Source organism: Trematomus bernacchii, unplaced genomic scaffold (genome assembly GCF_902827165.1).
Source record: "Trematomus bernacchii unplaced genomic scaffold, fTreBer1.1, whole genome shotgun sequence".
NCBI lineage: Eukaryota > Metazoa > Chordata > Actinopteri > Perciformes > Nototheniidae > Trematomus > Trematomus bernacchii.
Genome location: NW_022987648.1, coordinates 11105539 through 11130162, shown reverse-complemented (window position 1 = coordinate 11130162; position 24624 = coordinate 11105539). Strand labels below are relative to the sequence as shown.

The 24624-nt window shown below is 41.4% G+C and overlaps 1 protein-coding gene across 1 annotated transcript in view; it reads left to right on the top strand.

The window, feature by feature from the left end:
• pth2ra (parathyroid hormone 2 receptor a) overlaps positions 1 to 24624 on the top strand; it is a gene marked incomplete at its 5' end in the record, with an annotated part of 84415 nt that overhangs the window by 27003 nt on the left and 32788 nt on the right. Inside the window, 3 exons of the mRNA XM_034134196.1 lie at positions 625 to 722; positions 14767 to 14950; positions 22930 to 23083. Coding sequence (XP_033990087.1) covers positions 625 to 722; positions 14767 to 14950; positions 22930 to 23083 — 436 coding nt within the window. The remainder of the gene's footprint in view (positions 1 to 624; positions 723 to 14766; positions 14951 to 22929; positions 23084 to 24624) is intronic.

The following is a 24624-nucleotide window of genomic DNA, read 5'->3' as shown; positions in this document are numbered from 1 at the left end:
TATAAATTCTAAGTAGTTATGTATATTCCACCTTTTGATCTAACCTATTCATCTGAGGAACCATATTGCCTGAGGGAGTCTGCTCTGTGAGGGTGGTAAGATACTCACAGGGATGGAGCTTTTTTTTGTTCATGGTATCAACATAATCTTCAGTCTCCTTTGAGTCGGTCTAAAATCTCACACAGTCTTCTCAAGCATGGAATCGAACAGGTGCTTTGTTGAAACTCCTGGTGTTATCTCCAGTCTGTAATCAGGCAGAGATTAAGGATTTAAGACTGCCAACTCCTTGTTAAGACTTTTAAATCAACATAGTAAGAGCTAAGCGAATGAGTCAGTGATAGATGCTTGAAGTGTCACTGATCCCTTCTTTAAAATGGCATATGGTCAGGCAATAATATAGCAGCATTTACATTGTATATGAATCCAGTTTTCGTGCAACTGGTATTCTAGTATATTTCCCTGTCAAAATGCTAATAGAGAAGGATTATCCCTCTGGGGGTTTTTTTGCTTCTATGTTAGGACATCTTTTATCCCAGCAGCTGTGAGTCATGTATGTGTTTCTTCTGCAACTCTATCTCACCTTAAAGAGTTCACTGAATGGCAAATATTTCTCTCTGTTCACAGCAAGATTTCTTTGAGCGCCTGTGTGTCATGTACACCATTGGCTATGCTGTGTCCTTTAGCTCTCTGCTGGTGGCCATCTTTATCATCGGATATTTCAGGTGAGAAAAGAGCTTTTTTTTTACAAACACACACATCGGGGGAATAACTACAGGAGGCTTTTTCTGCTATATGTCTGATATAACACGAAAAAAGCACTCATTTTACAAACAGTTGGCTCCCAGGTATGTGTTTGTCCCAGAATGGAGGTTCTAACTTGTGTCCTGAAAAGTATCAACTGCAAGAAATACAAAACAATATCAAGGTATAATCAATGAAAAGATGCATAGCAACACATTTAATTTATCATCCAATTGTTACTGGTAGTCAAGGCTGATGGTATCCCCGAAAAGTATCATGAGATAGGGTGCCATAATAAGGGCCTCAGTAGCGAGCCGTGACTTTTATACCTAGGCCCTCTGACCCCCACCTCTTCCCTCGAAAAAAAAAAAAAAAAAGAGTTATTACGTCACAGCGTATACTTCAGCGGAATATCAAAACAACGGCCCGGGGTGCAAAACGCATCAATGACAGCGACGCTCTACCACACAAAACAACACCTGTAAATAACCCAATTTGTGTTATTTGAAATTGAAAAGGATATTGCATTGTGTTTGTTACTTTCGTTGCAGTTGTATATATGTCTTAAGTGTAATTTGGCTTGGCTTCCTATTTTGTATGAACATGCTTTTATTTTGAAGGTGAGTTTACGCTGTTGACAGGAAGTTGTTGTTGCTATGGAAACAAGAAAAGCTTCACAGCGAGCGGAACTTGTCATAAAATCTGCGATAATAAAACCCGCCCATTTAGAGGGAAGATATGATTGGTCAATTGTACTGTCATTTGACTTTACTCTCTCGTTCAGTTACTATAGAGTGGCGAAGTCCCTCCCCTTCCGGTGGACCTCCATGGGACCTTATTTCGGAAAAATTATGTATTGAAGTCAATGGAGAGAGAAATATTATCTTTCGATCCCGTTTGAATTGTGCCACGAATTACACATGATGTTTGTCAATTTAAAAGATAATTTTGCAAGTCAAAAAAAAAAAAATGTCGTAAAACTGTGAAGTAACACATTTGTTTGTGTGAAACGCTCAATGAACTACATCTCTGGTCAACAACACACGTCACCAAGATGGCCGTCACTACTGTCTTGTCAACAAAACGATTGACTACCCTCACTATCACCACAATGAAACACGTCCTGAAGAATGTCATGGAAAGCTGCCTGCCTGCCTTCCTTTGATTCTCTCTGAACTGCCTGGTCGTTTTAATGTTTAATGTCAACCATTTGTGCAGAGAGCATGAAGTAGAGAAGATCGCTAGCGTTAGCGTTAGCATTTCTCCCCCGGGCTTAAATTGTGTATTATAGAATGATCACACCGGTGACAGTACTCTTCAAAGGGTTCACGAAATATGACTACTACTCTTACTGTTTAACATTGTGGGTTACTTAATGTTACTTCATGTTAAGGCTAATAAAAATGACAAGGCTGTAATGCTAACTAACGTGCTAGCTACTAGCTAGCTTGATCCAGACACTCCTAGTCCTTTCATAAGACGGGAAGCGAAAGAACGAGCAAGACCCATTGCTGGTATAATAACAACCTGGTACTAAGCACACAGGCATCTTGTTAAAGTTATCTTATCTTAGCCAGCGCCATATAGATAGATTATATCTATATGGTGCTGATCTTAGCTATCTCTTATCTCAGTGGAGGAAAACAATTGTGACATCACTTACGCGACTCTGGGATTTGTAGTCTTTCTAGTTACGTATTTTTCATAGTCTTATATTTCAACAGTTTTACGACAAACTGTGACTTTTTTGACATGGAAATTATTTTTTAAGATTGACAAACATCATATGTGTAATTCATGGCACAATTCAAACGGGATCGAAAGATAAGTTTTCTCTCTCCATTGACTTCAATACATTATTTTTCCGAAATAAGGTCCCATGGGGCGGAAGTAGATGGGCGTGACTTCGCCACTCTATAGCTGAGCCCTCAGCATTTTCAGCAGGACCACCAATCAGCTCCTGTCTTCACAGTAACTCGCAGAGACGAGCTTCTTTCATTTAACCCTTCACATTCAAACAGAAACTGAACAGGCAGATTCAAAGGATTTATTTCTTTGGAAATGTTATTTTAAATACAATTAAATCAAGTTATTTTGGTAAAACTAATGAAAAATATAACTAAAAAAATATTTTAAAAAATGTATTAAAATAAATATATATTTTTTTAATGTTTTTAAATATTATTTTGTAGAATATCTTAGGCCCTCAGAGAGGTCCTAGTGGGCCCTGACGGCTCGCCACTTCGCCTTTTTTTGTGTGGCTGTTGAAGTTGAATATATTTCAAGTTTTCAAAAAAAACCTGGTGACGTCACTGTAGAAAGTGTAGGAGAAGCCTGTCTTTCAGGCAGAAACATAACACAGAATGAAAAGCCTGTTTCTCTTCTGTTTTCTTTCTGATTTTTATCCCTGTACGTTGATCATCCTCTTCGCTCTCAGGACGATTTCTCACTTCATATAAAGTGTAGGAGCAAGACTCTTCTGGTGGGTGTTCATGGTGAAGAAACAATGTCAAACAAATATATAGTAGCACAGACAGATAATAAAATCCAAGTGGTTGAAGCTTGTTGGCCATACAACAGCGATGATACTTACCAAAAACTTTTTTTTCAATGACAAGTGACAAAATTACAAAACTATGGATATATTCCAAAATGCCAGTATGCCAATGATTTTATTAATAACAGACACTCATACGAGACGAGCAGGGCTGCGGTGTGTAGGGGGGGGTCTTTTTAAAATCAACCTCCCGGTGCTTCCCGTGGTAGATGCGCGCATTTTCGTGCACGCGCTACCGTCGCGGGGCCAGCAGATGCCGACACCCCCCCCCCCCGTGTGCAAAGCGAAACGTCCTTTAACATCTGCTGGCCCTGCGATGGTAGCGTCACGCATCTACCACAGGAAGCACCGGGAGGTTGATTGCGACCGAATGGAGCCTTTTCAGCCCTTGGGGAGCTGTGCCCATTCGGGAAGCGATTTTAAAAAGACCCCCCCCCTACACACCGCAGCCCTGCTCGTCTCGTATGAGTGTCTGTTAATGGACACTATTGTCCCACACTGCTGCAGGGATTATGGGAATCCTCTTCCCGTTTCTCTATCCTAGTAAAATAATATAAATAAAAAGCACAGTTGACAGAGAAATTCAATACTGAGGTCACTGAATTCTAAACATGAATTATGCATTCCAATATCTCTACGAATGATGTCCTCATTCGAACTTTCAATGCCAATTTAGGAAATTAGTTATGGGGTATGGAGTTTGCATCATGGACTTTAAATTAACAACAACTTTTCAATTTACACGCAGAGTGTTTGGGCACTGGCACTATGGCGGTGGTTTTAAAGCACGTGGGGACAACAGTTTGGGCCAGGGACAGGTTGAAAATGTCCGTCATGACCTCAGTCAGTTGCCCAGCACAGGCCCTGAGAACGCGGCCTGGGATGCCATCGGGTCCAGCAGCCTTGCGTGCATTAATCCTGCTCAGTGTGGTGAAGACGTCAGAAGGTGAGAGTGTGAGGGGCTGGTGGTCTGCAGGGGGGACAGCCTTAGTGGCTGTCTCCTGGTTGTCCCTGTCGAAGCGAGCATAGAAATGATTCAGCTCGTTGAGGAAGGAGACGTCGTTTGACGGGAGAGAGGGGGTGGTGGGTTTATAGTCAGTGATGGCCTGAATGCCCTGCCACATTCTTCGGGGGTCGGAGTTGTTGAAGTGCTCCTCAATCCTCAGTTTGTAGCAGTGCTTGGCCTTCCTAATGCCCTTCTTTAGGTGAGCCCTGGATAAACTGTAAGCCCGTTCGTCACCTGATCTGAAGGTGATGTTTTGTGCCTTCAGTAGTTGGCGAAGTTCTTTATTCATCCACGGCTTCTGGTTTGGGTAGGTTGTTATCTGCTTCAGAGTGGTGACACTGTTGATGGTGGTGCTGATGTAGTCCAGTACGGAGGAGGCGTAGTGGTCAATGTCTGTACGGGAATCCAAGGTGGCCTGGGTGGCAAACACACTCCAGGCTGTGTGTTGAAACTTGTCCTGTAGCATAGAGTCTGCCTCCTCAGGCCATACCTTGACAGTCCTCACTGTGGGTTTCACACGTTTGATGAGTGGTGTGTATGTGGGATAAAGGAACAGTGAGAGGTGGTCAGACTGACCCAGGTGGGGGAGGGGAATGGCATTGAATGCATTGGCCATGTTGGGGTAAACATGATCCAATGTTTTGTTGCCTCTCGTGGGGCAGGAGACATGTTGTCGAAATTTGGGGAGAACAGTCTTCAAACTGGAGTGATTGAAATCACCCGCAACAATGAAAGCTGCCGAAATATGCCGTTCCATGGAAACGCATCCCTCGCCATAAAAGACGATGTCGCTATAACTCCTATGAAAATGTTCAAAAGTGCTCAAACTTCACATGTGTGCTAACAGTCCAGCCGTGAAGACATCTACGGGACAGTTTTGAGATTTCTTCAAATGCCGTTGCCATGGCAACACAATGCTCACCATGAAACACGGTTTTCTCATAACTTCAGTGAAAATGCTCCAAACGGCCCAAAACTTCACAGGTTTGGTAACAATGCAGCCATCAACGCATCTAAGCGTATTAGGGGATGTCATCAAATGCCGTTGGCATGGCGACAGATCATTCGCCATCAAGTTAGTTCAAAAGTTTGCAGTTCAAATATTCTGCTGCTTTTCCAAGCCTTTTTACTTTCTTTTCTTCTCTCATCACACATTCAAGCCCCCAGTGTTCATGTATCATTTCAATCTAAATTCTTCACTTTCTTCTTACACATTACATTTCAGCATAGCAATTCAGCGTCAGCTTTTCAGCATAAAGCATTCCCACTGGCAATTTCTTCAGGAATTGCATTCTCTAGTTATTATTAATCTGCTTTACCTGTTGATTGACAGATATACATATACACATATGTACATATACATACACCTATATACATATATGCACATATACATATACACACCTATATACTCACACATATACACATATACATAGTCAAACACCTTCCCCATCCCTGTACCTCGAGAAAATAATTTCTCTGTATTTCCGCTTGAACTGGTTAATGTCTGGACATCGCTTTAGCTCCACATTCACACTGTTCCATAAGGCACGTTCACACCAAGTACTTTTCCCACAATAGTTCATGAGAACTTTAGTTCATGAGAGCTCTTTTAGTTCTGATGAACTAAAGCAGATCGCGTTCACACCAAAATGAGTTCCTGGGGGTGGATTAGGCAAATGAACCGCTGACGTCACTTCTTCTTCTTCTGCTTTGGGTTTACTGGCAGGCCGCAAACAACTTCACGGCGAGTACAATAGGTGGCGGTATGCACCTTAAAGTTGCAATCCGCCAAAAAAACTAGAGAAAAAGAAGAAGAAAAACCTCCCGCGCCCACTTGCTGTAAATGAGGCGTCTGTTTACCTTCCGACCTCAGACATGAGCTTCGTCTGAGTTATTTAAGCAAACACAAATACAGATCGTCGACCAGTCAAATGCAATAGCAATGCTGATTCGGAAGCGAAGGCGGTTAAGAAGGATTGAAAAAAGGATTGGACGACGACATGCACGCGCTATGCTACGTGTGAAATGAATAAACTGTGCCAGGTGTGTCGTATGCACACTAAATAGGCTCAGCAGCTAACACACCTTTATTATATATCCTCCTGAGAGCAACTGCATCCGTCTGCCATGAACCCTACAGAAAACTACGTGTTAGTTTTGGCCCATAGTGGCCTCCATTTGTGTCGTGTAAAATGTGGGAAATCAAAAGTTAGCAAATCCCCAGTCATGTTCATAAAAACATTTAGTTTTAGGTCAAATCATTATTACACTGCTCTGAAACTCACTACACTAACTCCTAAAATGTTCCCTTACTATAATTAATAAAAAATATTGAACTCACAACACTGGTAATAACAAACTTAACCATTTCTCTTTCTATAAATAAATAGTGCTTGTGTTGGACGCCATTTTGAAATACAATGAAATTATCTTTTTGAAAGCCACAATAAATAAAGCTTCGCCAGTTTATAACCGATGAAACATGATGGTATCAGAATAATCACTTACATGTGATGTATAGGATGCTACACAGGTCACTGTAAATATAAAGTGTCAGAGGAGAAATAAGCAAGCTTAGTTACATGAAATGTAATGAAAAATCACGCTGTCCCAGGTGTGTCGTATGCATGTAAATAGAAGTTAACATTTTCAATATCAAATAAAGTGTCAGTAGTATCAAAACATATATATATATAATAACAATATAATAACAATAGGTAGGCTCAGCAGACACACCTTAGTGCAAAGTGAAGTGTCAGTATTAATAACAGTGGCATATATATAATCACAATAATACAAAATGAACTGTCCCAGGTGTAGGCAATTTGGGGTGAAGTGTCTTGCCCAGGGACACAACGACATGCTGACTGCAGTGGGGTTTGAACCTGTGCTCCCCTGATCCGAACACCAACGCACCAGATCACTGCACCACACGCCTCCCAACAAGTCATTGTACAGATTATCAACGACGACAAGTATTTATTTCTTTTTTTATTGAAGGCCTGTTGGATTTAATCAGCTCGCTTAGCACTGCCAGAAGCCCAGCCTGAAAGGCATTTTGTTGCTCCACCTGGCACCATGAGCAGCTGGTCGTCCGATTCCTGGGCCTTGTGTGAATGCAGCAGCCGTTCGTCGTGCATCTCCTTGGCACGCAGGTCCTCATTCTCCTTGCTGACCATGGCACGGCAGTCCATCGCCATGATGGTGTCAAGGAAGCTGTCATCCCATGCCTGCTTTCCTAAGGTGAAATAAGCAAGATACAAGATCAGTTTAATCGCAACAACGAGACAACATTGGACATGGTGCAGGCAGGGACAGTGTACAAAATGCAGGTGTAAAGTAGAAGATAAGATAGGATCAAATAATATCAAATAAAAAATAAACATCAGCACACAAGTGCCCTTATTTATTGTTTTGTGTTTAATGTATGCTTGCACTTTGTTTTATAGGGATTAGTGGACATCAGTTAGATGTGTAACCTTCTTTCAAGGCCAGAGTAGTTACAGTGTAAGTGGATTGACATCTAACATAACATGGCTGAGTACAATTATAACAATCAATAAAAAAAAGGAAAAATAAATAGAATTTCAATTACATTTCTACTTAAATGTGCAAAAATATTAGAACATCAGTCTTTGTGGCATGCAGGTAATCAACTGTTTAAGCTTTTACCATTAACATGTAGAATGAATGTTGCAAATGACTTGAAATTATAGCAACTACAATGTATATGTTAGAGGTAGCATTATGTCCAGCTAGCATGCTAATTGCTAACGTCATATTATCGTTTTATCCCGGAGGGGAAAACTAGTTTCTAATCCAGAGAGAAACACCTCGCCTGAAACACACGATTAGTGCCATGAGTTAGTGAAGCAAATTACAGAACATTGCACACTTATTCACAAGTCAAAATGTGTTCATAGCGGGCACGGCTGAGAATAGCTAGCTAGCTAGATGTTGTTAGCCAGCTTGGACCTATGATAGCAAGTTCTAGCATGGCTAGCTCGATCTACTGAGCAAATACAAGTACATCTAAGACCAGCTTCTACTGCATTCAGTAGAAGCTTCTGAATGCGGCGCTTCGCGTCCTCCGAGTAAATCGCCAGAAGCGCAGACACATCCTCATCACTCCACCGCTCCGATGATTTATTTAGTGTTGCTATAATAACTGCTTTCACAAAAGTAATCTCTTCGGGTGCGCTGGCCGAAGCGAGCAAATACAATGGCCGCTTACAAAAAAAAACGTCAAACGGGCGTGGTTTGCATTCCGCACAGCCAATCAGACGTATGAACTATTTTCTGCCACGACAGTCCCTGCTCTCGAGCAGGGACTGAAAAGCGGGTCAGATGAACTAATTTGAACTACTTTAGTTCCTGGGGCTTTTTGGTGTGAACGCAAATATATCGTAGTTCTGATGAACTATTGTGGGAAAAGTACTCCAAAGTACTCCGGTGTGAACGCGCCTCATGTTTCAGTAAGTGTAATCATCTCACTTCAAAAAGCTTTTGGAAATCTTTGCCCACTTGATTCATTTGTGTAACCCATTTGGCTGAAGTGGCAATGATTTATAATTGTTTGCCTTTGAGGGTAAGAGAAGAAACAAAAAGACAGATTGAGGGGAGGACAGGAAACTGCAATAAACAAGCAGCGTTTTAGGCAAAATCCTAGTTGGTAACAGACAGTGTATTATCATGTCGTTTACAGAGAAGGGCTGGTGAGTGTCCAGATATTCACAGTATAATGACTGTAATTTATCAAAAGACATTTATTTTCAGGACGAATCTACGTTTGGGGCAATGCCAGTGTTAAGTGCATTTTTGAAAGGCATCTCCTAGCTTCCATCCATTATAATAAACTATGTGTCACACGAGCACACGATGCGACACATAGGTACACAATGTCAATATAAACTTTTTTCCTGATTTGACCAACATTTTCACAAAAAGAAGATTGAGGAAAACTTTGGGATTTTAGCCTTTCAGACCATTCACATGCACAAAAACCTATATAACACACTACAGGAAAGGGAACAACCCCAACAACTGCATATTAGGACCCTTTTAAGAAGGAAAACTTTACACAGAACACATGTAATGGGTTATTTGCTGCTTACATTTGAAAAATCCATTAAGATAGACTTTTACAAACACAGGTTGGATGTTTGCTATGTGTTTAACATCATAAAACAGGACATATTCATCTTGAGTAATGCTCATCGTCAGCTTTTTTCTGCGTGCTGTTGTTGGCAATTTTTAAGTTTAAAGTCTTATTAACCACATTAGACACACTTCTAATTACACTGATTTATCAAGGATGTGTAATGCACAGTAATGAGAAATGCAACCAATGAGTTTCCATATAGGCATGAATGCTTTGATCTCAATTATAAAGGAAAAAACACTCCTATTGCACACTAGAAAGGCTCATGCTAATGTTTACAGCACCTGACTTAAATTCAGCTGCCACACAGTGCTCTCGACAATAATTAGTAAATAATTACTTCTACTCTTAATCAACTAACTTTGAGAGCCAATTAAGGATGAAACAATCCCATAATACTGAATATGGTGCCATTAGGGGCGTTCACACCAAGTACTTTTCCCACAGTAGTTCATGAGAACTTTAGTTCATGAGAGCTCTTTAGTTCTGATGAACTAAAGCAGATCGCGTTCACACCAAAATGAGTTCCTGGGGGTGGATTAGGCAAATGAGCCGCTGACGTCACTTCTTCTTCTTCTGCTTTGGGTTTACTGGCAGGCCGCAAACAACTTCACGGCGAGTACAGTAGGTGGCGGTATGCACCTTAAAGTTGCAATTTGCCAAAAAAACGAGAGAAGAAGAAGAAAAAAAACTTCCGCTTCCGCTGTATGCTTCTGTTTACCTTCCGACCTCAGGCACGGTATGGAGTTGACGTTTTGGTGGTCGTGTTATACAGCTTCGTAACTGAGTTATTTAAGCCAATAACCACAAATACAAATAGACCATTCAAATGCAATAGAAATGCTGAGTCGGAGGCGAAGGCGGTTAAGAAGCCTTAATAAAAGGATTGGACCACGAAAAGCACACGCTATGGACATGTTTCGCCGTAGGAGAGCTGAGCATGATGATCGTTATCACGCCAAAAGAACAGCAATGGTACGTTCATTAAATTACATTAATACTATCTAATGTTGGATTTATGGAGTTATGTAGGGCTAATTTGTGTCTTTGTATGTGTTTCCAGATATGCGAATACTACGGAACGCGTCGTGTCCCGCGCTCTCTCTGGGTGAACAATAGAACATCGCCTTGGTGGGAGGTGGTGCCAACGTGCAGTGGATCAAAGATTTCCGAATGTCCAAGGGCTCTTTTCAACTCTTCTGTATTCGCCTGGAAGCAACGTTGGGGAGAGGCATCTGAACAGCATGGAAATTGTAAATTGACAATAAAGCTGATCTTTTGTAGTGCATTTGGTTCTCTCTTTTATTTACCAGTCAACAGACACAATTACAATAGTGCAGACACACCTTAGTGCAAAGATTAAATGTCAGTATCAAAACAGTACTCATACTGTATATTTGTATATTAATGAGTATATTATTATGTTAAATGTGTGTTAAAGACAATGGGATGAGGTTAAAAACTGTTGTATACCATCTTTACTGTGATAAATACATACATGTTAAGCATACACACCTGAAGAACTACGTTACACACACACAGGGTAGTCTGTGCACTGCTGCTGGTTTAAACAAAGACAGTCATGATGCTAGTGCCGTGCATGTAGGTTCTCTTTTATTTATCAGCAGCAGATCAATAAGTGTCAGTAGTATCAACACAATATAATAACAGTGGCTATATATATATATAATAACAATAGGTAGACTCAGCAGCAGACACACCTTAGTGCAAAGTTAGGTGTCAGTATTAATAACAGTGGCATATATATATATATATAATCACAATAATACAAAATTAACTGTCCCAGGTGTAGGCAATTAGGGGTGAAGTGTCTTGCCCAGGGACACCACGACATCCTGACTGCAGTGGGGTTTGAACCTGTGCACCAGACCACTGCACCACACGCCTCCCAACAAGTCATTGTACAGTTTATCAATGACAAGTTTTTCTTAATTTTTGTATTGAAGGCCTGTTGGATTTAATCAGCTCGCTTAGCACTGCCAGAAGCCCAGCCTGAAAGGTATTTTGTTGCTCCACCTCGATTCCTGGGCCTTGTGTGAATGCAGCAGCCGTTCGTCGTGCATCTCCTTGGCACGCAGGTCCTCATTCTCCTTGCTGACCATGGCACGGCGGTCCATCGCCATGATGGTGTCAAGGAAGCTGTCATCGCGTGCCCACTTTCCTAAGGTGAAATATGCAAGATACAAGATCAGTTTAATCGCAACAACGAGACAACATTGTCCAAATACCGGAAGGGGAGCAGCCCATAACAGAGAGCCCCCCCACGTCAGAGTCATCACTGTGGGCGATCTCCACCTCTGAGTCTGTCTCTGCAGGCACACAACAGCAGGAACACGGGGAACACCTTTGATTTGACTATTAACATTTTAAATGGTGAAGGCACTAGCAATTGGGGGATGGAGGGCTCTCAGGACATGATAGGGAGGCGTGTTGCGCAGTGGATAAGTGCATTGGTGTTCGGATCAGGGGAGCACAGGTTCAAACCCCACTGCAGTCAGCATGTCGTTGTGTCCCTGAGACACTTCACCCCAAAGTGCTCCTGTGGGGATTGCCCACAGTATTGAGTATGTAAGCTTTGGATAAAAGCGTCTAACAAGTGACATGTAATGATTCAAAAAGCTTTTGAATATTGAATAACAAACCAATGTGGTTTACTTGTTATCCACAGTTTAGCTGCTAAATGTTTTTTAGCAATGCTTTTCTTTGTGCTCCACATATCTTAATGTATAAAGTGTGTTTTCACCTCCGTTCCCTCCTGTTTGCTGCAGTATGGCAGCAGCGGTCAGGATGGGATCCTCTGTGATCAGATAGTAGTCCTGATGGTGTCCGCTGACCGGGCACAGGGTGTGGAGCTGCCTACTCTCAGCGGGGGGGAACTGAACGTGGAAACTGTGTTTCTCTGAGGGATCCTCCATGTAGTCTGAGAAGCCTTCTGAGGAAACAAGGTCAAACTATTTAGGATAATACAAGGAACAATGTTTAGGCAGTAAATTGAATTTCAATTACATTTCTACTTAAATGTGCAAAAATATTAGAACATCAGTCTTTGTGGCATGCAGGTAATCAACTGTTTAAGCTTTTACCATTAACATGTAGAATGAATGTTGCAAATTACTTGAAATTATAGCAACTACAATCTATTGTTTACCTCTATGCATTCAGTGTAGCCACAAAGGTAGCATTATGTCCAGCTAGCATGCTAATTGCTAACGTTATATTATCGTTTTATCCCGGAGGGGAAAACTAGTTTCTAATCCTGAGAGAAACACCTCGCCTGAAACACACGATTAGTGCCATGAGTTAGTGAAGCAAATTACAGAACATTGTACACTTATTCACAAGTCAAAACGTGTTCATAGCGGGCACGGCTGAGAATAGCTAGCTAGCTAGATGTTGTTAGCCAGCTTGGACCTAACGTTAGCAAGTTCTAGCATGGCTAGCTCGATCTACTGAGCAAATAAAAGTACATCTAAGACCAGTATTGTGCAGATTAAAACAGTGCAGTGCATGTATTTTATTTTACCTTTGTAGTCGTCACGACATTACTTTGCCAGGTCTGCTAACTTTGCTGATCCACTGAAACTGCATTCAGTAGAAGCTTCTGAATGCCGCACTTCGCGTCCTCCGAGTAAATCGCCAGAAGCGCCGAGACATCCTCATCAATTCCACCGCTTCGATGATTTATTTAGTGTTGCTATAATAACTGCTTTCACAAAAGTAATGTCTTCGGGTAAACGAGCAAATACAATGGCCGCTTCCAAAAAAAAATTCTGAGTCAAACGGGCGTGGTTTGCATTCCGCACAGCCAATCAGACGTACGAACTATTTTCTCCCACAACAGTCCCTGCTCTCTAGCAGGGACTGAAAAGCGGGTCGGACGAACTCATTTGAGCTACTTTAGTTCCTGGGGCTTTTTGGTGTGAACGCAAATATATCGTAGTTCTGATGAACTATTGTGGGAAAAGTACACCAAAGTACTCCGGTGTGAACGCACCTATTATCACCCTTGAATGGGGGGGGTTGTAAGCCTTTTTTTTTACAGTAAATATGAGCAATAACAATTACTATAGTGCTGCTCAGAATGAAAATATGCTTTGTGCTTTGTTAGGGCTCCATTGAATGGTTGAAGCTTCTTTCATTATGTTGACATTTGATTCTACATGCCAACATTTCAATGCTTTGCTCTGTCTGTTTTTCCTATTATTATTGTATTATTTGTAAAGTTAGAATCCGGTGGTGGCTGCTTGGGATTTTTTTCTTTTTTCCATGAGCACTGTAAAGTCTAAATGTCAGAAAGTATTGAAAAAAAGGAGATTTCCAAAATTCACAACACCTAACAAAAAAACGGTTTACTTCTCTCTCCATATTTATTGGCGTTAAGCTTTTCAAAAACAACTTTTTCACTGCGGTCAAAAAGCTAGCAGCACTTTAAAAGCACCATTATTTATATTTATATAACAAGATGTTGTATTTTTGTAGATGACGCAGATGAGTTATATTCATTAAAGGAAGTTTATCTTTTAAAAAAAGACTTTGACAGGATCTGCCGTTGGGTTTGCGGTTTCAAATTACTTTTACAAAACCGCTGTAACAACATGGTATATTTAACAACCTTCACCTCTGTCAGAGGCGATTTTAAACATAACACTACTTTACAAATTATACAATTCAGGTGTGGCTGGCTTTTACCATAGTTTTTTTAAATCATGTAGGTAGCCAGAGTTTTGTTTGTCCGTTCTAGGCTACTGTAACATCGCAGACACCGTGGAAGAGAACCATGTATACGAATAATTAATTATTTCCTAATGACCATTCTTGGTTTCAAGTGATTACACACCAATGAGAAGTTGGAAGATTTTGTTGGGGGATTTATATGTTTTTTTAGGGCAATTTTATCACAAAATATGAATACAGGACACTTTTGAAAGTTCATTTGGAAAGCCCCATAAAAAGCTTCAGAAGCAAGACATTTCACTCAATACGCTGATGATTTTATCCGCATGTAAGGCTTGTGACTTCAACAGAATCATGACACTAATAAAGCTTCTTATTTTTGCTTTTTCCATCAATACAGAGTAGGTGGACTATCCTTGGACTTGTTTTTTTATTTTCTAACAACTCACACATCCCCTTCAGTCAAAGCTGAGCTAAAATAAATGGCATTTATCCGGCTAGAACTCCTTGTTTGTTGCCACCTAAGCAAATGTCTCACTAGTTTGGATTGCAGCTCATTGTGCTTTTAGTCATTGACAGTGATTACTATATTTGTTCTCCTGGCAGGCGTCTTCACTGCACCAGAAACTACATCCACATGCACCTGTTTGTTTCCTTCATGCTACGGGCAGTCAGCATCTTTGTGATGGACAAAGTGGTCTATCCCAGTACTGGACTGCAGGACTTTGATTCTGCCCTGTTGGACAACTTTAAGACAGTTAGCCTGCCTCCATTGGACACCTCTCAGTATGTGAGTACCAGTTCTACTTGTTTGATTGTTTTTGTTCTTACTGCCTGTTCCAACAACTATACATTTGGCTGTTAGACCTGAAGTTGAAGTGCTTTGAGCGCACAGTCTGAAAATACGTTCTTTAGACTGATTGACTGTGGCTTTAAGCTGAATAGTGTGCGAGCTTTGATTTTGTATTTCACATGGATTGCAATATGCTGGCTATAATGACTTTTGCTTCTTTGTCCTCTCAAACTTTGATTGGATGCATGCAACAGAAAGCATGTCTCAGTGGTGCTCAAGTTATTTCTTACAGATGTTTCTCTTGCACATAAGGAACAAATTGTTGTGCACTATTGGGCAAGACCACTTTCAAAATGTAGACTTCATCTACCACGGTCCTTCTCTAAAAAGCCTTATGGTTTACAGCCACTTCTTTCTTCAAATCTCCATTTGAGACATTTTACATTTTCCTATTCATCTTTTGGAATGTTTCCCATCAAGTCCATCAAGTGGTGTTGACTATAGGACAGGGCTGTGGCAGCTATCATCACCAGACATTTATTTCCAGTGAATATCAGTATTTGGGGCGACACCTGTTTGGCCCATATCTTTTCAAAATGCATTTCCCCTTCTGTCCATCCATCAACATGAACACTGTGTCAGCCCTTAATTTGTAGCGGATAATGACATGATAATCGTTTTTTTTTTACTGTTTTGAATATCAACAAAAAGAAGTTGGCAGAATTTGATTTGGAGAAAAATTCAGTTAGGCAAGAACATCTAATCTCTGACAGGAGAAACCCAAAGGTTTTTAGAGCTGAAGGTTTCTATAGGAACACTTCAAAGAGAGCACATTTTCTGGATCAGTTGGAGATAAAGTTCCAAGGAGCCATCAATATAGGTCTTGACAAGCATAGGTCCTATATTTTATGTGTTAAACAGCTTTAACGTCTTGATTTGAGTTCTTCCTCAGCCTCCTTTAACTTTTCTGTCGTTGTTGCCTCTCTTTATATATTCCATCTCACTAACCACAGTCAAAGAAATGCTTATTACAATGTACCTATATAGGATGCACAGAGCACATTTTATATTTTCTTTGATTTTTTCCATCGAGCCAACACATATGGCGCGTTTCCACTACAGCGCGGAGCACGGTTTAAGAGGGCTGTGACGTCAGCGGCCCGTTTTTGGTTGCGTTTCCACTTGGCCTAGTACCGGCCGGCGGGTCCTAATTCACAGTTTTTCTGGCCTCATAAAATCGTGGGTCTAGGGCCAGAGACAACGAGGCTGAGTCGGGCTGAGTCGGGCTGAGTATGCTAAACTAGAGAGAGAATCGCTGGCAAGGGGGCTACAACTACAACAAGATGGACATATTTGACCGTGATTTAATTGTAATACACGTTTCAAAATGATGCCGAAGTAACAACATACTGATACCGGTTAGTAAAAACCATGAATTAATGCTTTGACAAGTCTGCAGACAGACGGCAGGCGAAAAACCTTTTAAAATGCGTGTTTTCTAAATGGAGATTGGCTAAGCTAACGCAGTATATGCTCCGACCGTCCACACTCACAACAACGGCCTATACAGACATAAATAAAGCAGCGACTGTATTCGCCATGACACAGGCAGTCTGTGGTTTGTACTTGTTTAACTTTTGTCTAGTTTCTGAACATATATGAGGAGCTGTGAGCTCTGAGTGCTAACAGCTAACGGCTGTGTTGTTTTTCTGGGGTTCTCCGCCTACACTGCGTTACTATAGGTTCAAGGTTCAAGGTTCAAGGTTCTTTATTGTCAATCTGACATAGCTACAGAGTAATTATGCAGTTGAAAATCTTATGTCACAGGCTTCTCCAACAATGCAACATAATAACATAACATAATAACAATAAGAGCAAGAGCAATACAAAAATAATAATAGTTATAAAAATGAAATAAAGTTATGATGTGGAATAGTGCAGTATGAGTCTATATACAAGTTATTGGAATGATATATATATATTAGGTATTAGATACATACTACTGAGTAGCAGTTGAATGTTTGAAGTTGTTTCAACAGTTCAATTTTTTAACAGTCTCACTGCCCGCGGGAAGAAACTGTCTCCGAATCTTCTTGTCCTTGCCAGGATGCTGCGGTAACGTCTGCCAGACGGCAACAGAAAGAACAGTTTGTGGCTGGGGTGATGGGGGTCTTTGATAATCCGTAGTGATTTCTTCCTGAGCCGCTGGGAGTAAAGGTCCTCCATGGATGGCAGCTCCGTCCTGGTGATGTGCTGTGCAGTTTTCACCACCCTCTGTAAAGCCTTACGATCGAGGTCGGTGCAGCTGCCGTACCAGGCCGTCATGCTGCCAGTGAGGATACTCTCTATCGTGCACCTGTAGAAGTTGCAGAGTATCCTGGAATCCATTTTGAACCTCCTCAACCTGCGGAGGAAGAAGAGCCGCTGTCGAGCTTTCTTAGTGATGGTGGTGGTGTGAAGAGACCATGTCAGGTCCTCAGTGATGTGGACCCCAAGGAACCTGAAGCTTTTGACTCTCTCCACCGTAGTCCCATTGATGGCGATGGGGGCGTGTCCCTCTCCCTGCTGCTTCCTGTAGTCCACAATCAGCTCCTTTGTTTTGCTGATGTTGAGATGGAGGTTGTTCTCCTGGCACCAAGATGTCAGGTTTTCGACCTCCTCTCTGTACGCCGTCTCGTCATCGTCTGTGATCTGGCCGATGACGGTCGTGTCATCAGCAAACTTCACGATGGTGTTGGAGCTGTGTGTGGCCACGCAGTCGTGGGTGAACAGGGAGTAGAGGAGAGGGCTGAGCACGCAGCCTTGAGGGGCACCGGTGTTGAGAATCAGGGTGGAGGATGTGATATTTCCCACCCGCACTGCCTGGGGTCTGCCCGTCAGGAAGTTCAGGATCCAGTCGCAGAGGGCGCTGTTGAGTCCGAGGTCTCTGAGCTTGATGGCCAGCTTGGAGGGCACAATGGTGTTGAATGCTGAACTGTAGTCAATGAACAGCATTCTCACATATGTGTTCCTCTTCTTCAGGTCCAGGTGTGAGAGGGCAGTGTGGAGGGTGAGGGCTATGGCGTCGTCTGTGGACCTGTTTGCTCTGTAGGCAAACTGCAGGGGGTCCAGAGATTCAGGGAGGGAGGAGGTGATGAATAATTTGACTAACCGCTCAAAGCACTTCATTATGATGGAGGTGAGTGCTACTGGGCGGTAGTCGTTGGGGCAGGTGATGATTGTCTTTTTGGGGACAGGAATGATGGTGGAGTGTTTAAGACATGTGGGGACTACAGACTGCAGCAGGGACCTGTTGAAGATGTCTGTGAACACCTCTGCCAGCTGAACTGCACACACCCTGAGAACACGGCCAGGGATGCCATCAGGTCCAGGAGCCTTGTGTGGGTTAACCCTTTTAAAGGATTTACACACATCTGCCCTATTTAAAACAAAAGGGCAGTGTAGCTCCTGGTCCCTCTGTACCTCCACAGCCTGGCTGCTCTCAAAGCGTGCAAAAAAACTGTTTAGCTCATCTGGGAGAGATGCGCACGCAGACACTCCCGCAGCACCCCCCGCTGCTCCTTTGTAGTCAGTCATTGTCCTTAGTCCCGCCCACATATTCCTAGTGTTACAGCCTTTGAAGTCAGATTCCACCTTCTCTTTGTACTGTCTCTTTGCATTTTTTATTGCTCTCCGGAGATCATACCTAGACTTCCTGTACTCCTCCAAATCTCCCGCTGTGTGCGCGAGAGTGCGCGCTTTCAGTTTGCCGCGCACCTCACCGTTTACCCAGGGCTTTTGATTTGGGAATGTCCGTACAGAAACCTTCGGTACCACGTCATCGATGCATTTCCCAATGTAGCAGATGACAGTGTCCGTGTGTGTGTTGATGTTATTGTCCTCAAACACACTCCAATCCGTGGATGCAAAGCAATCCTGCAGTGCTGAATCTGACTCCTCGCTCCATCGTTGTACTGTCCTTGTTATCGGTCTGTCCCTTTTAAGTTTCTGCTTGTAAGCAGGCAACAACAGTAGTGAGATATGGTCTGATTTGCCGAAGGGAGGGCGAGGGAGAGCCTTATATCCATTCCGGAAAGGGGAATAAACATGGTCCAGTATGTTTCCCCCGCGCGTCGGGAAGTTGATGTGTTGGTAATATTTTGGCAAAACCTTCTTCATGTTGGCGGTGTTGAAATCTCCGGCCACAACGAACGCCGCATCTGGCCGTGAAGTCTCGGTTTTATCAATAAACCCAAACAGCTGATCGAGTGCCGTGTTGTTGTCGGCGAGTGGCTGCGGCGGGATATACACTGCTGTTATCACAACAGATGTGAATTCCCTCGGCAGATGGAAGGCCCGACATGAGATCATGAGGTGCTCTAGCTGTGCGGAACAGTCCGATGAAATAATTTTCACATCTGAGCACCAGTTGTTGTTAGTCATTACACACACACCGCCTCCCTTACTTTTCCCCGAGTTTGCAGTCCGGTCCTGACGAAAAATAGAGAATCCGTCAGGGACAATAGCGGAGTCCGGGATAGCGGGGTTGAGCCAAGTCTCAGTGAGAATTAACACGTTACAGTTCTTAATGTCCCGTTGAAAAGCAATCCGGCTTCTGAGTTCATCTAGCTTATTTTCAATGGATTGAACATTAGCCAGAAGAATACTCGGAAGAGGGGGCCGATTCTCACGTTTTCTCAGTTTGACCAGCAGCCCGGCCCGGCATCCGCGCTTTGTCCTCTTCTTGCGTCTCTCAGGTAGAACAGCAACAGGTAGCCATGGTGAATCTCCATTGTCTGTCGGAGGGTTAATATTGTCCACGAAGTTTCGCAATTGGAAAAGTTCCTCTCTGCTATATTGTATGGCAGAGTAGGTGCGGTCGGCTAGCATGTTGCGAACCATGTTAAAAGTAAAACGGCAAAAGTAAAAGAAATATGTACAAAATACGAAAATGGGCAAAGTTGGAGAGGAGCACGAAGACGATGCGGCCATCTTCACCGGCGCATCAGCCACACATATAGCCACACTATAGATACTACCCCAGTTCCTAAACTGTAATGGAAATGCGCCATAAAGTGAGCCAGTCCTAACGAGGCCTAGCCATACCGAGCGAGGCCGAGCGAGGCCGTGTAGTGGAAATGCGCCATTAGTGTACCATGTTAATGCTAGATACATGGAGGTTAAGAGTTGTTCAAGTGATATTTCTATGCTGTACAAGTGATTAGAATGTTGAGTGATGTATTAGACACTAGGTAAGTGCAAAATAGATAAGCCCTCAGTTTCTTACATTCTATACACAAGTTGTTGTGTTCTTTGTAATATTAAGTGAAATTATTGCTATGTTTTAAGAGTGAAAAACCTTGCTTTTGGCACTAACCCTAACCTTAGCAAATATGAGCTATAAATGTGTATCATTGACGGAGATCTACATGGACACTAGAAGAGGTTACTTTTTGAAATGTAATTTTGTAAAAATAATGAATCAAGAGTAGATTATGTTTTCATGTGTGTCGATTTAGCAGCCATAATGTTAAATGAGAGGAGATGATTAACAGAATAATAAGTATTTGAGCAATGCTATGCCTGAGAGCCTTACTGCATTGTATTTCATTATAATTATTACTTTGGATTATCATGTTAATTTTTATGTTTGCAGTTACATAAATAATGACATTTGTTTAGAAACAAACAGTCTTGCAATCACCGCTAAATGCACTTTAACACAGGGGTATCTCACTTTTATCTTTTCGGGCACTTTATATGTCGTAGCTGCTATATTGTACTGCCATGTGGTAAATACTTGTGTATGCTGCTTTTGCTCTTTTGCACTTTTTGCATTTCATGTATTTTGTTTTTGCTATGTTTGTAAAATGTAATTTTCTTTAATGTTTTATGTGGAGGGACTGCGGATGGAAATTAGCTCAAAGCTAAATCTGGCACTGTTACGCTTGACACATTTGAATGTTTTAAGTGTTCATTACTGTGCATTGTCCCTGCCAAATAAACGATTAAATAAATAAATTTGCATCATAAATTGGTGCATAAAATGTTGTTGTCAAAACACCTAAGCCCTTGGAAATAACTAAGTATATAGATTCATTGCTGATCATCGATCACATTTTTATGAAACTTTCAAGGACAAACATGAATATTACCTTTGATTCACTGTGGCAGAAGTGTTTGAACCCCCCCCCATAAAATAAAAATGGAGGTTTGCATAATAGACCGAAAGCTCGAGGCTGTTTCTACCTGCATTTCATGCATGTCTGCATGTCTATCCAGTTGCTTAGAAAACTGAGAGTAAATTGGATAACAACTAGTAAAAACTTAAAAAGCAAGTGAAAGAGTTAACAGGAGACTTTGTTTGTTGAACCTATGTGATTAAAAGTGACATTTGAATCCGTCTTTGTTTTTGCCGTAAGCATCCTCCCGAGCACTGTGAGATCAAATGAATTTTCTTAGCTTTTAAAAATAAAGATTTGGCACAAAAATGAACAACTAGTTGCCCTTGGGTTTTTTCTTATGTAAGCATATATAGGGTTGCCAAATTATAGCCACATTGATTTTGCTGATCTATTTGTTCATTTTTAGGTTTCAGTTCTATTTTGTGCCCCTTCATTGACATGTTTACATGCTTTAATGTTCAAAAAGCTCTTTATTTTTCTCATACTGCCTGTGCTGCAGCACCTCTTTTCACCCTCTGTCTGAAACCAGAGCCCAGTCTGCTCTGATTGGTTAGCTGGCTGGCTCTGTTTTGATTGGTAAACCGCTTAGAGATGTTCCGCCGCTTAGCCTATCACATACAATGTGTTTGAGCACTAGCCAATAGAAGCCTGAGTGGTACGTAGTGATGTCACTATGTAGTAGAATTAAACAAGGTAGTCCAATGGAGGCGTTTCAGGAAGGGGGGGGGGGGAGTGTTTTGGAGAGAAACTCCCTCTGGAGGGAACTTTGGGATTTTAGCCTTTGCAGACCATTTACATGCACTAAAATATAGTATTTAACACAATATAGGAAAGGGAAAACCCCCAAAGTGTCTCTGGTTTTCTCAAATTTCAACCAAATGATGATCCACTTGCACACATACAGTAAAGATATAACAGTTTCCTGCGTATCTACCAACTTGGACTCTGATATTTGCAGAAGAATAGTATAAAGGAAACCTTTGCTGCTATTTAGCAAAAATACCTTCATTATTCAAACTCATAGAATGCAACATTTTCTTCCGACAAAACACCTCCGAGACATAATTCCGGCAGTAAATTCTCAACATACTCTAAGAATAGCATTCCAATTCAGATTCATGGTGAACGAAAGTTCCCTTTTGAGAGAGAACTCCAGCGATCTCTAATTGGCATCAAAGTTCAGGATCGCTTGTTTGATTCAGGTGGATATGAGTCATACATAATTACCAATAAGTTTGCAAATCTGAATGTGACAGCAATTATTTTGATTTGCACCCAACCATGTAGTTTAATCCTTGCCCTTGAAAATCTGTAAAAAAATGGCACTGAAAAAGTTAAAGCTTTTAAAGGAGTGTGGGAATAACTCAATGTGTTATACAATATATATTTAAAATGATGTGATAAAATAAAACTATACAGTAGATCATGAAATGTAGGATTTGTGTGAATTCCTCATATTGTAAAGGATAGTTCGAATAACAGCCGCTATTTAAGAGGATATGCAAATAAAATGATCTCTATATATCATGATTTTAAATGACATGAATATAGTGATAAAAACCAATGTTGTTTGTTTGTTAATGGTGTAGTGAATGTCAACACTTAACTTGAACTTTGTATTTTCTGTGTCACAACTGTGTACTTTTCCTAATTGATGTGCAAATGTATACAGCAAGGTGCTACAAAATATAATCAGATCATCTCTCCTACAGCGCCTGTGGATTAGGGATATGTTTCAGAAGTCAACACACAGGCACACTAATGGTCATGTATAAATAGGATTCAATAACTGTGTTAATGTTTTGTTAACAGATTGGCTGCAAGTTCGCTGTAGTGCTCTTCATCTATTTCCTGGCCACCAACTACTACTGGATGCTGGTAGAAGGCCTCTACCTCCACAGTCTCATCTTCATGGCCTTCCGATCAGACTCCAAATACCTCTGGGGCTTCATCCTCATCGGATGGGGTAAGAATGAGAAATTACCATTTCACACATAACACCTATGATATGGTGCAGCACAACTTAGGGCCTGTGTCCACAAAGTGCCTAGGGCAGAGCGTTTTTATTTAGGTTCTGAGGGCTTTTTTAATTGTTTATATGAAAAGATATATTGACAGCGTATCAGCGCTGTTATATGAAAGGGTAGCTTCACCTCCTTGGATTTTAATCTGTTTGTGCTACTTTATAATTGCTTGACATAGTTTTTCAACATGAACACCCACGGGGAGATTTGTGCACTCACATTTTGTTTGTATGAGCTGAAAAAAGATGCTGGTGCTCAGAAAAAGGTGCTATGTGGACACAGGCTCTTAAACGTCCGTTCTAAACAATCCCCAGAACACATTGTAGCCTAGACGCAAAAATTAAGTTTATACAGTACCAAGCCAAAAAGCCAATTGGGCAATGCTCTAAATCTGAATTATTTGAATGACCAGCAGTGTCTATTTTCTGGTTGCAAAAAAAGACTAATTGTATGGAAGTCTATGAAATAAACAACCCCAGTTCTCACTTGATGTATTACCTCTTTCAACATTTTTCTGATGCGTTTAAAGGTGGGGTAGGTAATTTTGGAGAAACCAACTCAAGATCGCTAGAATTTGAAAATACACAGCCGGAAAAAATCGGCCACTTCCTTACAGAGCCCCTCCTCCAACACACACGAACGCGCACATGACCAATGAGGGCACGAGATAAGTTTGTGCACAGATGGAAGGCTGACAGGCAGGTAGGCCATCCAGTTATTTTAGCCGGGCCGGCTAAAATGATTGGTCGTGCTTTTTACAGTATTACGGCTTCCACAGATGATATTTTGTAATGAATTTTTTGTCAAAGCACTTAAGATATTCATTGCTATCGGGATGTTAAGAGCATTCCATGGAATATAACAAAAAGTGTATCTCGAGCCGGTTTCTCAAACGTACCTACCCCACCTTTAAGGTCTCAAATGCTAGTTTAAATTCTTCACAGTTCATTTTCAAAATAATGGACCTGTTTTAAAATAAAGTATTTCATTCTTTAGTTTAATTCTCAATTGTTGGTACATTTGGAAACTCTACAGTTGACCAGAGGGACGCGGGTTAACCTCTTACTGACCTCAAAAGACTGAAAAACAATAATACGGAGTATGATAGGGCACAAGCTAACAGATCATAATGTAAATGTGTTGTTTAGATAATTAAATGTGTGCGGTAATACGCAGTATTCTACATGTCCTTGGGATTTTGGTAAAGGATTGGAGAATTTGTGTCAAAAACACACTACATTATGTTAAATCTGTGAGTTCTATATCCTAGTCAACAGACCTGTTCTTTCCTTAATAAACACTTGCACAATTTTTTGTTTAGTTTGATTAACTATTGGAAAGACTTTGTCTCATTTTTCCTTGTGCATGTGCAGGACAAAACGTTCCGTTCCGTATCTAAGGGCTGTGTATTCCACTCGTGTCCGTGTTTACCGGACTGTGACCGCCATAATGTTACAGACCAGCACTAACAAACAATCTCTTA